The 14,381-nt window shown below is 45.1% G+C and overlaps 1 protein-coding gene across 1 annotated transcript in view; it reads left to right on the forward strand.

Moving 5' to 3' along the window:
- Positions 1-797: 797 nt before the first annotated feature.
- LOC120521309 overlaps positions 798-14,381 on the forward strand; it is a 32,932-nt gene continuing 19,348 nt past the window's right edge. The window contains exons 1-2 of the mRNA XM_039743021.1: positions 798-897; positions 1,267-1,614. Coding sequence (XP_039598955.1) covers positions 858-897; positions 1,267-1,614 — 388 coding nt within the window. The 5' untranslated portion in view covers positions 798-857. The remainder of the gene's footprint in view (positions 898-1,266; positions 1,615-14,381) is intronic.

Raw genomic sequence — 14,381 nt, forward strand, 5'->3', positions numbered from 1 at the left:
TGGTGTCTGCTCTGCTCAGTATTAATTATCTGTATTCAGATACCATGAAGAAGAAGAAGAAGAACAACAACAACAATAACAAATATTATTTTCAAAGCACACCTTCCTATTCTGGATGTAGCTCAAAGTGCTTTACAAGATGTCAAAGAAAAAAAGAATAAGTTACAAGAAAGACAAAAATATAAGAATAATAATGAAAAACAAAACATAGGACCATCTGATTGAGAAAACGTCTTGAAACAAGATACTTTAACGTTAAGTAAAGCCATAGAGATCGTCAAAACTAATATCAATATTTCACAAGGAGAGGTAGGAGTAAGACTTAAATTGTTTAATACCTACAAATAGGGAAAAGAATAAAAGAAAAAGAGAACAACAAATCAAATCATTAAAAAATATAATCAACACAACATTAAAACACAATAAAATACTCCAAGTAAAACTAACATTCCGCCTCTAAACACGCCCGTCCAGAAACGGCTGCTCTACACCAGCATGTACGCCTAGTGTGCCTTGTGATACTTGGCTTTTCAGATGGATGGATCTCATCATCCTGAACCAAACTAAGTGAATTCTGAAAAAAGAGATATGCGGGGATGATGTGCACCAAAAACATACGCTTACATTTCAGAATTCACCTGTGTGTTGGAAGTCTTTTATCCATTTGGTCAGAAGTTATAAGGAAGTAAATGAGAGATCCACCCCTTCGCGGTTAAATTGCGTGTCTGCTCTAACGAACACACTGAGCGAGGCGTCCCGGGTTTAGTGAGAAGCTGCAAGGAGATACTGATGCCTGGCTTAACAAGAGCAAGGAGTTTTACTTTTTATAATAGGTCGGCTCACTGGAAAGCGTAAGAATGATTTTTCCGTGTAGATATGCACAGTACTTCAAGATAGGTAAGCCCTCTTGAGTTTTTTTTTTTAATTCCTTAAGTCACTTCTTAAGTTTTTAAGAAAATAAAAAAAATATGCAACAGTTAAATTGCTTAACTTGAGCTGTGGAGGCCTTAATATACACGACCTGACAAAATTTGACTTAGAATTTAGTATGTTTAGAAGAAGGAGTGTATCGTTAACTTTCCACAGTTATTAAAGTTTTAACTAAAGGTTTGGGGTTATTTAAACATAATTCATAATTTTAAAATCTTATGGATAAATTCCTTTAGGTATTACATTGAAATAGTTTGCATGTTCTTTCTTTCTTTCTTTCTTTCTTTCTTTCTTTCTTTCTTTCTTTCTTTCTTTCTTTCTTTCTTATCCTTCCAGGTCTCATGAGCTTTTGTCTTCACGCCTGGAGCTCTTTGGTGACATCTCCCCCGGGTGACACGGTGTCCCTGAACTGCTTGTACTCCACTAACAGCAGCAGTAACGGCTCATCAATGCGCTGGTACAGGCAGCTCCCCCGCCAGCCCCCTGAGCCCATACTGCAGACCTTCAGTCCTAAAAGTACGTTCAGCACTCCATTTTTCCAGTATGGAGAGCACTTTTCCCTGAAGAAAAATCACACCCTAGTCATCCGAAATATCACCCAAGAAGACATCGCCACTTATTACTGCTCCAAGCTGGAAACAGACGTGTGCCGCTTCGGCGACGGGATCGAGCTGCGAGTGAACGGTAAGAGTGGCGCTACAGTTTATTTAGGGAAGAGTCTTTGTGCAACATTCATTTAATACAGTTATTATTGTATTTTTAAAGTTTTTCAACCTGTGATCCAACGCATGGTCGGTCTCTACATTCATAATACTATGAGCTGTCCTGGAATTGAGTAAGAGCAATTGACGTAATGTGCAAATCTTCCTATTTCGTAAAATTGATAAGCTAAATATTCATTGATTTTTTTTTTTTTTTTTAATAATAGGCATGTACTTGCTTTAGACTAGTGACGAAGACATTTAGAATTTGTTAAGAGGGGAGACGGAAAGATGGGAGACATTTTCCTTTACACCGAATATCACCGTTAAACCTTGTCGTTTTTTTCGCACGCCGCCTTTGGTCACGAACACCTAACTAAACTGAACAGTACGCTGAAAAACACAACCTCCATGAGGACAAGGATGAGCCTTTCAAACTGCTGGCCGCAGCATCACTGCCGATGTCGAAGTTGAGTGAAAAAAAAAATGTTTTAAAGTCTGTTTTTCAGTGTTCTTCATAGCTTTTAAATGGAGTTAGCTGAAAATGTTCTTCAGTGGGAGCAGGACAGTTTCTAGCATATTGGGGGCTCTAAGCAAGATTCTGTTTGGTTACCCCTTATTTTGTTAAAGTAAAGTAGGTTTGAAAGCTTCAAACCTTTTAGGATGATCTGTGGTGATGCTTCAATCTGTTACACTTTAAGAAGAAAACAGTCCAGATTTGTAAATCTAACATTCAAGTTAATGATCTGCAGTTGACCCACGCAATTTAAACATACAGAAAATGACAATACAAGGTAAACAATGGGGATCCTGTACATCCATAAATTCAACAAATGCAGCATTTCCCTCAAATTTTCAATCATGTCACACTAATACAGATATTTCTTTTTTAAATAAATATAATATCAAAACATTGCAATATACAGTGTAATTTTAAAGCCTGCAATCAAATTTCAAACTTGCTATTTCAAACTTTTTCTGCTTTTGTAATACAAACAAGAGTAAATTAATAATATAGAGTGATACAGAGGGAGACAAATATTATAATCACAGTGACAGAGAGAGAGAAACATACAGATAGACAGAAAGGTGAGTATCAAGAGATTGCACAGATTACAATTAAAATATTTCCCCATTGCAGAGGTGGCAGAAGAACAGAAATATATTACTTAAGTAAAAGTACAAGTCCTGATCTATAAACAATATTCTGGTAAAAGTCAAAAGCTAAAATATGCATTAATCAAATTTACTCAAGTAAAAGTATAAAAATGCATGTTCTTAAATTTACTTTTGAGGGTAAAAGTAAAAATTTCCTTTAGCTGAAAATTTCTCTGATTAAGAATCAAGTAAGAAATATGTTTAACAAACAAGTGTCAGAAAGACATAAACATGCATTAAGTGCTTCAGTTACAAACAACTGTCAAGAAACCTTATAAATTACTTATAAATCTGATAACTATTCTTGAATTAATTTATATTAAACTTGATTTTAAAATATTAAAATTAATTAAGCTTAAGTTTATCTTATTTCTTTATCTTCCATTCCAGTTAATTATCTCCCCATATAACATTACCCTATATATGTCTGTGTATATATTGTAAGAAAGGCACTATATAGCGCCCAACCCGACACAGATTCACATGGGAGGCACAGGTAAAATAAAACAAATATTTATTTTTCTTCAGCTGGAGGGCACATCTTCCCCGTAATCCCTCCAGCCACAACACAGTCCCAAGCACAGTACAGTTAAACACCACAAGTCAACACACTCTTCTCTCTGGCACCACCACTCCTCCCAGGCAGCCTCGTCCTCTTCCTCCTGACTCGGGCCGCTGAGTGGTGGTCGCTGTCTCCTTTTATTGGGTATATATATCAACGTAAATTAGAATCTGTTTTGCACTTTTGCACGCTAATGGGCTCACCATATTTAGATTAACTTAGTAGCCTATCCCAATAATTTTATTGAAAAAGCATATTTCTCTAATATTCATAGTTTATTTCAATTGATTGTTAGTTATCGTTTTAATAATCAATGTATCCACATGGCAAGTCAAACAAAATTTCATATGAGCCTACTTACCTCTACGTGTTTTCTAAGATTGGAGAGTGAATTTTGAACGTTATCACCTCGTGTTTTTATGGCTTAAAAGGTAATCCATTCACCAAGGCTATTTTTTGTGCCAACCTCTTGTATGGGGCATATTTTCTAATCTACTTGTGTCTTTGATCTCATTAATACAGTAAGTCCAGCGTTGCTTGAAATTGGTTTGATGCTATCTTCACTGTTTAAATCACCACGGTTGCTGCCTATGCTCCTCTCCCATGCACTTAATGTTATGTATGTGAGAAAATCAAAGACGTAAAATGTGCAACTAAATAAATACTGCCCTAGCCCCTCAATTTCGTATATAAACGCAAACAATTTAATAAAATTATCTGACCTAGATTCCCCTGTTTTTTGGAAGCAGAAAATAGTAGTCAAGATAGTAAGTTACAGACATTACTTTATTATAGAGAGCACAGATTTTTTTACCTTTGAAATGTAATGAGTTAAAGTAAAAAGTCTTAAACAAATAAAATACTCAAGTAAAGATACCGATAACCTACATGAAAATTCTACTTAAGAACAATAATGATGTTGTTTTACTACGTTACTTCCCACCTATGATCCATCGCAACATCACTAACAAATACTTTATCTTTATTCTGTCGGCATTTTTTTCTTCAGGTTTCTTCTTTTTACATTTTCAGCACCAGAGAGGTAAACCCTTAGGTATCAATTTGGCTTTGGTTGCCGTTATTTTCCTCCTCATGTGATGTGCAGCTGTCAGTGAGACATCCCATCAAACCTGTCGGTAGACAATACACATTGATGTTGAGTTGATTACCCCACAAACACAAGGCAAAGTTTCCCTATCATTGCAAGTTAGTTTTGTTTATATCCTACATTTAATTTTTAAACGCTTCATTAAATACATGATGGGGCTTAGCTGGCTACAAACTGACAGGCAATTGTGAAACCTGGCCCGGACACAGACAGACGGACAACATTTTTGCACCCAACACACTTTTATTTACACTAATATTATTTACAAGTTCGCTCCATTGCACCCCAGTGCCTTCTTGCACCGATTTCCCCAAGTCCAGGCCCACAGTCTCTTGTGCCTTCCTGGCCGCCTCCCGTCCTCTCTCTCCAGTTCCGTCTACTTCCTCCCGACTTCCACCCCTGACTGGAGGGAGGCGGCCCCTTAAATAAGGCTCCCGGATGAGCCCCAGGTGTTCCATCTCTAGCCACGCCCAAGCGTGGCGGAAGTGTCGGCTGTCTTCCTGGCAGCTCTCCGGGTGCCACACAAAGTCTTCCCCCCGGCACTTCCTGGTGTGGCGGAAGTGCCGGGCTCCCGGATAATTAGGCACGGCGCGCCTGGCGGTGGCCACGGGTCCCCTACAGGGCTGGGCTTCAAAGCCCTGTACCCGAGGCCCCCTGCCTAACCAGGACGGACGCCCCCACTCTGTCTGGAGGAGGCACTCGCCCTCCTCCGGTCCTCAAGCGTCCGGCCGGGCTCCTGCCCCGACCGGCAACCGCACGGGATAAACCGGCATCGGGGCGCCGCCTGGCGGTGACCACGGGCCCCTACAGGGCTGGGCTTCCATGCCCTGTACCCGTGGTCCCCAACAGAACCAGGACGTGCGCCCCCTCGCGGTGTGGAGGAGGCACAAGCCCTCCTCTCGTCCTCCTGGGCGTCCCGGCCGGGCTCCAGCCCGGCCGGGGCCACAGTGCCCACCGCTAGCGAGGACACGTGGGTCGAGCGGCACAACCGAAAGGGCAGCACGTCCCGGTGAGGGTCCTACTATGCCCCAGGGTCCAACACGGCACCCTGGGACATCCGTCTTCGGCACCCCGCCGCGCAAGCGCCCCTGTGGTCTGCGCCGCTCGCGCCCCGCTGTTCCCCGCAGTTGGGACACTATTGGCCTCTCGGCGTGGAGCCCTCCCGCGGAGCGGCCCGTTTCAGGAGGGCAGGTCCCTGACGACGTCGTCCTCAGCACTCGTCGGGGCTCGGGCCTGTGGAAAAAGGAAAAGAGGGCCAGAAGCACTGCCAGGACACTCAGCCCGAGTGCCCTGCCGGTCTCCCACCCGCAGTGCTCCTGCCCCCTCCGACAGCCCCTGACTTGCCTGCTGAAGTCCTCCGTCGCAGGTTCCATGCCCGTCCGCCTGTTGTCCGCGGCACCGCTCGCAGGCGGCTCGCCCAGCCGCCCAGGGGATCTCCTCTGCCCGCACAGAGGGCGGCCCTTCTCGGACGCGCACCCAGCGCGCGTCCTCTCCTATCGGAGGAACCGGCATTCACCCGCCGGTTCCTCCTTCTTTTGGCGCTGGCGGTCTGGGTCTGAGCACAGCAAAGCTCAAATCCAGCCCGTCTGCGTCCAGGCAGAGCGACAGGAGACAGCTGCAGGCTTAGGCGCAGGCGCTAGGACCCAGGGCACTCAGCAGCCCGATCCTACCAGCCCTTGCGTGTTCGAGCTCCTCGCCTCGCTAGCTGTCTGCACCGCCGCATCCGCTGTTGGGAGGTCGCCTACCGAGCGGTCGTCCCGTAATCGGTCACGGCCATGTTCGAACCCCCACTTGCTCTACGGAGCGGCAACACTCACCACTCCCGCCGTGTTCTGCCTGCCTCCGGTTCCAGCGCGCGCCCGATCCTCCGTCTCACTCGGTGTCTTTCTCGACGCGACCGCCATCTCCATCAGCTGCTCACACTGAGTGGCGAGAACACGTAGCAGCTCCTCTAAGGGCGGCTTGGCGGGCGAAGGGACTCCTCCGACGCACGCCGAGCCGCTGGTGGAGAGAGACAGGCGTCGGTGGGCTTACCTGTCCATCAGCTCCACGCGACGCCTGCCTCCTCTGGGCCAATCCCTCTGGCCCAATCGGGTCTCGGTTTGGCACGAGACTGGCATTCCTTAGGCCGCCTCTATCCAATCATCGGCGGGCACGCAAGACACACCGGCCAATCCCGTGCCTGTCAGCGGCGGGACATCCGCCCGCGGCCATCTTGCCTTCCCTGCTCGAGTGCGGAGGCGTGCCTCTTCGCGCGTTGTGGCTGCGGCGATTCCTTGAGCCGCAGCGGCTCCGCTTCCGCAGCCTTCTTTGCTGCCGCCCGTCGCCGCGCTGCCGACAGCCTGTGGCCCGGCGTGCTCCTGCCGCGGACGCGGATCCGGTTCGTCCCTCCCTGTAAGAATAGAGGTAAGACCGACCCCGAAGGGCCGATGATTGCAGGGCAGGGCACTTACCTCCCGGATCCCGTCATGCCGAGGCCCCGCCTCGGTGTGGCCTTCTGTGCTGCCACGCCGGCCTGGCTGTCCGTCCGACAGCGACTGGAGCCGCTGAGCTCCGGCGATGTCGGGTTCTCCTCCGCACTCGGGAAAGCCATTCCGCTGTCGGAGGCGGTTTCTGGGCGAAGCGCTCCAGCGGTGCGTGCGGGCGCTCCGCGGCCAGTGTGTGGGGTCCGCTGCTGCGCCGGGCCGTTCACAGAAATATTTTGATTTAACAACACAGGTCCCGCCTTGAACCAGGCGGAGTATCCTGCCGGCTACGCCACTGTGAAACCTGGCCCGGACACAGACAGACGGACAACATTTTTGCACCCAACACACTTTTATTTACACTAATATTATTTACAAGTTCGCTCACGTGCACCCCCAGTGCCTTCTTGCACCGATTTCCCCAAGTCCAGGCCCACAGTCTCTTGTGCCTTCCTGGCCGCCTCCCGTCCTCTCTCTCCAGTTCTGTCTACTTCCTCCCGACTTCCACCCCTGACTGGAGGGAGGCGGCCCCTTAAATAAGGCTCCCGGATGAGCCCCAGGGTTCCGTCTCTAGCCCGCCCAAGCGTGGCGGAAGTGTCGGCTGTCTTCCTGGCAGCTCTCCGGGTGCCACACAAAGTCTTCCCCCCGGCACTTCCTGGTGTGGCGGAAGTGCCGGGCTCCCGGGATAATTAGGCACCGGGGCGTCGCCTGGCGGTGGCCACGGGTCCCTACAGGGCCGGGCTTCAAAGCCCTGTACCGAGGCCCCTGCCTAACCAGGACGGACGCCCCCACTCTGTCTGGAGGAGGCACTCGCCCTCCTCCGGTCCTCCAAGGCGTCCCGGCCGGGCTCCTGCCCGACCGGCAACCGCACGGGATAAACCGGCATCGGCGCCGCCTGGCGGTGACCACGGGCCCCTACAGGGCTGGGCTTCCATGCCCTGTACCCGTGGTCCCCAACAGAACCAGGACGGACGCCCCTCGCGGTGTGGAGGAGGCACAAGCCCTCCTCTCGTCCTCCTGGGCGTCCCGGCCGGCTCCAGCTCCGGCCGGCGACTGCATGGGATCAACCGGCATCGGGGCGCCGCCTGGCGGTAACCACGGGCCCCTACAGGGTAGGGCTTCCATGCCTCAACCCGTGGCTCCCAACAAAACCAGGACGGACGCCCCCTCGCGGTCCGGAGGAGGCACAAGCCCTCCTCACGTCCTCCTGGGCGTCCCGGCCGGGCTCCAGCCCCGGCCGGGGGCCACACAATGTTAATACTCCCCAAATATTAAGACTGAACTTGCAGCTTGGGGGGCCCCTACTGGTTTCGGCGGCCCTACGCATCCACATAGTCTGTTTATAGCAAGAAACGGCTCTGAATGGGAGAGAAGTTGCTGCTGTTAACTTATGGCATTAAGCAGCCAAAGAGGAGGAATGCAAACATTAGGAACCATACATTTTAAATGAGTGCTGGACTTGTGTTAGAGGACTTTACAACGGGAGAAATTTTGCAGTGTCACGGGTTTGTGCATAATAACATTGATATAATGTGAAGGCTAGTGGTTAAAAAAACAATGTTTGCACACAGTTTTGCAAAACTAGCACTAAAATTGTTTTTGTAGGTAATTGTATGATTACAAAAACGTATTCTCTCTAAAGAGTTTTTTTGTGGGGGAAAATGAGGAATATTACCTCCTGAAGCCTTGTTCACAACTGCATAAATCATGAAATTCATACCACGCTGGTAAAATCCATTCTGTTTATGCCTCGTGGGCAGTATATTGACATACTGTATATTTTCCACATGAAGGAACAGTAAAACACATTATTTTCTATCAGGAAAACTCATTACATGGAACTTCCTTACCACTGTTGCCTACCGACTTTCTTATCCTAGATGAAGATAGCACACTGCCAGTGATTTTTTTCCCCCACTAGAGATCTTTATTTAAATACTAAAAAACAAGCAGACACTTGTGGAGTTAATGCACAAAAAACACTTTTAGACAGGCATTAAACATGTTTCTTCTTAATTGACTGAAACAATTTTGCCTGAAACAAAACATTATTTATTTGGATTTTTTTTCTTTTTGCAATGCAAACCATTCAGTTTTGCTGCAAATGTAGTTTTGTGTGAATTGTTTCATTCATCACCGGTGATGGCAGATATATAGTTGGCCGAAGTCACAAACATGAAGAACGCAGATGTAATAATACATTTTTCTGTTGTGGCTTGAACATCTTGTTGGGCTTAAAGGGGCTGCTCTTAACTGGTTCAGGTTACATTTAATTGGTAGACGCTTTTCAGTGACTTTAAATTCCTCTTTTTCGTCTACTGCTCCTCTTAAATGTGGTGTTCCTCAGGGATCCATTTTGTGTCCTGTTTGATTTTCTATATACCTTCACCCAATTGGAGTTATTTTTAGGAAATTTAACATTTCTTTTCACTGCTATGCTGATGATACTCAGGTTTATACTCCCGTCTGCAACTCTGCAATGACTCAACTGCACAACTGTCTTTCTGAACTGAGATCCTGGATGGCTAATAATTTTCTTGATCTGAATCAAAATAAAACGGAGGAGCTTATAGTGGGTCCATCAGCTAAAGCCCAAATTGGTCTTGAAATTCTCGGCTCTTTCTCTGTCAAGTCCACAGTCTTGGTGTTATCTTTGACAGTAATCTCTCTTTTGATAAGCAAGTAAATTCTGTAGTTACGAGTTGCTTTTTCCAGCTTCGTCTATTAGGTAAGATCAAGCCTTTTTTATCTTCTAAAGATCTTGAGAAAGCTACTCCTGCTTTTATCTTTTCTCGCCTTGATTACTGCAACTCGCTGTATTCTGGGATTAGCAAATCCCTGATACGCAGGCTATAGTTGGTCCAGAATGCTGTCACTCACTTTCTGGTTGGGGCAAGAAAGTCTGATTCTGTTTCTCCAATATTATCTTCTTTACATTGGCTGTCTGTCAGTTTTCAAATTGATTTTAAAATCTTGCTGCTAGTTTTTAAATCTTTACATGGGCTCACTCCTGCCTATTTATCTGAATTTTGTGCTTTATACCAGCCATCCAGAGTGCTTAGATCTTCTGGTCAGTTGTCTCTTGTTGTCCCTCATACCGAGTGTCAAACTAAGGGGGACAGACAGGACTTGTGCTGCTGCTCCTCGCCTGTGGAAGTCTTTACCTCGTCACATAAAGAAGTCGTCGACAATTCAAAATGAGATTAAAGACTCATTTCTATTCACTTGTATTCCGTGACCTTCAGTAATACTGATGATTTCCTCATTATGATTATGTAACATTACTTCTATTAATTATTTATTTTATTTATGTTCATTTATTTTCTTTCTATTTATGTTATTTGTATGTTTTTCTTTTATTCTATTATTGTAAAGCACTTTGTCCACAGCATTCCTATATTGTTTTAAAAGTGCTATATAAATAAATTTGACATTGACATTGACATTTGAATTTGACTGAAAATTGCACCCTAAAAATAAAGGTGCCAAATGGTTTTTCAGAGCAATTCCATATAGGGGAACTATTTTTGGATCCACAAAAAGAATAATCCATATGAAGAGTCCACAAAGAAAACATTTGTATTTATATCTGTAATGGACTCTATATATAACCACTGTGGAATTAGTGCTCTGTTGGCACCAACCCGACACATAAAAATTAACAAAAACATTTATTTTCTTCACCTGTGGGGCACATCTTCCCTGTGTCCCTCAGGCACAACACAGTCCCCAAAACCACACAAAAGAAAAACACCACAAAACACTCTTCTTTCTCCTCCACTCCTCCAAGGCAGCTTTGTCCTCCTCTTCCCAACTCTGGCACCCGGAGTGGTGACTGTCAGCTCCTTTTATAGCCCACCCAGAAGTGCTCCAGGACCTATTTCCGACTGCACTTCTGGGTGTGGCTGTGCTCCTGCCCAGACGGGCTCTTAAAGCCATGCAGCTCCCCCTGGCAGTGGCCACGAAGCCCAACAGGGATGAGCTCCGGTGTTCAAAAATTGTGGCCCCGATGTAACGCAAGGAGCTGCCACCAAGTGTTCCAGGGGACGTAGGGTGGATCCCATGGCTGGTCCCCCAGATCTAGTGTCAAAGGGGCGTCCTGGCCGTCCATCACACCACAAATAAATGATAACAGATTGGAGAAAAAAACAATTGTTTCCTGAATTTAAAAAGACTCTTGGTGCATTCAAAAGTGTTGGTTAAGTTCATTTTATCTTAATCTATTTGTTTCCACAAACTTTGGAAATGAACAGATTAAGATAATATGAACTTAACCTGTGCTTTTGTACAGTGTGCACCAGAAGTGGTGAAAAAATAGCTTAGTCAAAAGGTGAAGCTCTTGATTTATACCAGTTGATCTAAGTCCCTACCCTCACTTATGGTCATAAAATTTGGGTAATGAATAAAGAATGAGATTGATAGTATGTGCAGCTGAAATGAGCATTCTCTGCAGAGTGGCACAGACATATGGGAGGAGAGGCTAAGAGCAGAACTGCTGATCCTCCGCATCCAGAGGAGCCAATTGAGGTAGTTTAAGCATCTGATACTAATGCCTCAAGGATGCCTTCATGTGGAGGTTTTACGGGGATGACCAGCTGGAAGGAGATCCTGGGGAATAGCCAGAATTCGCTGGGAGGGTTATATCTGCAAGATGACCTGGGAACATCTTGAGATCCCATAGTATGAGTTGGCAAGGGTGGCTGTGGAAGGGAATGTGTGGGCCTCACTGGTAAGACTGTTGGCCCTGTAACCCTGCTTTGAATAAGCAATGATAAGTTATCTGACTCAAGTCAAGTACACCAAGTGATAAAAATGTGCAATGTGATTGGCTGTCCAGTGGAGCTTATGATCAACAGACTTGCCAAGGTCTGCAGCAACCTGGAAGTTAGGAATAGATTTTAGGGTGGTCCTGGGTAAAAATGGGTGTTCTGGTTTTTAGTAGGATATAATGTATAAGGACACCTTTCCAAAAAATACATCTATTCATACTGTGGTACATTCACATAACTGAATTATTAGGATGATGCAAAATTTGAGCAAAAATTAAATAGGCAATCAATCGTTGTTTTACCACAGCGATCTCTCACACATAAAACCAGTCCCTACCTGTCCTGTAAAGTTTTAGGCGTCAGGGCTTTAGATTGAACTGGTCAATAATTTTGTCACAATCTAGATTTTCAATAAGATCGTGAGCCAAATGATAAGATAGTCAAGCTGCTGAGCCAAATTGATAACATTGATGATCTCAAATCTGTCTTGATCCTATTTACGGATGAAAAAACTCTTTCAACACTGCCAGCTGCACTAGTCCTCAGATGAAGACACGGGTGAAATGTTTGCTCCAGTCATTTACTCAGCCACGCACTATTGCATATTGTGTGTCTTATTTATGCCCGGGCATTCCCCCCTCTTCATTTAAATTAGGCTTTCTGAAAAACCTTGATATTTCTGTTTGTTTTGCCATGCCAGAAATATTCTCATAAAATAAGTGGTGTTCATCAAAAATACTCAATTAGCAACTTAAGGTTCTGCTAACTGTCTAATAACTACTATCAATCAGGTGTAGAAGAAATAAATATGACAGCTGGTCGCTCAAAGTTTTGGGGAACTGCCCCGTATAATGTCCTGAGGACAGGTCAAAATAAAGTTTTAAAGTCCTAGAAATAGGAATCAACCAAACATTCAACCAAAAATCAGTGATTACAGAGGTGTATTTATACAAAACTAAAGATGGCCGCAGGAAATTAAGATGGGGGAAGTGACATCATGGCATTGACTCGTACGTGACATCATCCGGGAGGATAGATGGACAAGTCAGCCATTTTGGCTCCGCGGTACAGACGTTTACCTCTCGTCTTTGTTTCTGTAGAAAAAGAGAGAGAGAGGTTAGTACCCTTCTGTAGCCCTTTGTCTCGTGATCCTTTACTCACCAGAAGGTTTGTTGACTGCTTCCGAAGCGTGCATGCGTGACACAGGTTACACATACATTGTAACCCCGCCTCAGTAAACCAATGGGATTTGACATACCACTTCAAAACCGCAGGTAAGATAAAATAATAAATACCCAACACCAGCCAGGTCCACCCTTTCCTACTCCTGTTTCCAAATTCCTGAGTGAGGCTCTTGTTGTCCTGAACCTGGAAGTTGTGGCCAGGTACGGAATGACCGGTAAGGAAACTTCCTGAAATTTGGGACACCAATTGGGATGTCCCGTTTACTTTGAAAATGAATAAAAAAAAATTGAAGCAACAGGCAGAAAAGATAAAAAGTAATGTAACAGAATAAGCTCTCCGTTCTATGGAAAATAGTGGGTTGTTTTTAGAAGCTCTGTCCAGAGATTCATTCTCATGAGTGAATAATTACTCTGTCCATGCAGCTGGGCTTCTTTGCAGAGCAAGCACCGGAAAGGGCGGGGCTAAGGGCTCTCACTGGGCAGCTTCTCCAAGCTGCATGGGGAGAAGGAGAAGAGAAGGTTAGCGACAGCACTCTCTCTTGCCCCAGCAGGTTATCACATACCTGACACAAGCCCGTCAGAAGGTCCTCCTTCACAAATGCATGACAAAGTACTTATAGTATCACAACATCACCCAAAGGAAGCACTTTTGTGTCAGACAGAATCCCCTCTAAAAATAGAAACCTACTCTCATCAGCTTCCCCTGGTTAAACTAAAAGGAAGTTATGAGAAAGCTATGTTAAAGTAATATGTTTTCAGCCGTGTTTTAAAGTGCTCCACTGTATTAGCCTGGCAAATTCCTATTGGCAGGCTATTCCAGATTTTACGTGCATAACAGCAGAAGGCCGCCTCACCACTTCTTTTAAGTTTTGTTCTTGGAATTCTAAGGAGACTTTCATTTGAAGATCTGAGGTTACGATTTGGAGTGTAAGGTGTAAGACATTCAGAGATATAGGATGGAGCAGATTATTTAAGGCTTTGTAAACCATCAGCAGTATTTTAAAGTCAATTCTAAATGCCACAGGTAACCAGTGTAGTGACATCAAAACTGGTGTGATGTGCTTGGATTTTCTTTTCCTAGTTAAGATTCTAGCAGCTCCATTCTTCACTCATTGTAATTAATAGATGTCTTTTTTGGGTGGTCCTGAGAGGAGTGCATTACAGTAATCTAGTCAACTAAAAACAAAACCGTGATCTAATAATTCAGCATCTTGCAAAGTTAAAAGAGGTCTAACTTTTGCTATATTCCTTAAGTGAAAAAAAATGCTTATTTGAATTACTGTTGCCTCTGTATCAGCTTGAACCATTCTGGCCATTCTCATCTGATCTCTGGCATATTTTGTCTTTTTAGGACCATTCTTTGTAAACCTTAGGAAGGGTTGTGTGTGAAAATCCCAGTAGATCAGCAGTTGCTGAAATACTCAGATCAGCATTAGCATTAGCAACCATTTCACATTCAAAGTCACTTCAGTCCCCTTTATGAATTATCTTCTAAACCCAGCTC

The sequence above is a fragment of the Polypterus senegalus genome, unplaced genomic scaffold (genome assembly GCF_016835505.1).
Source record: "Polypterus senegalus isolate Bchr_013 unplaced genomic scaffold, ASM1683550v1 scaffold_119, whole genome shotgun sequence".
NCBI classification, from domain to species: domain Eukaryota; kingdom Metazoa; phylum Chordata; class Cladistia; order Polypteriformes; family Polypteridae; genus Polypterus; species Polypterus senegalus.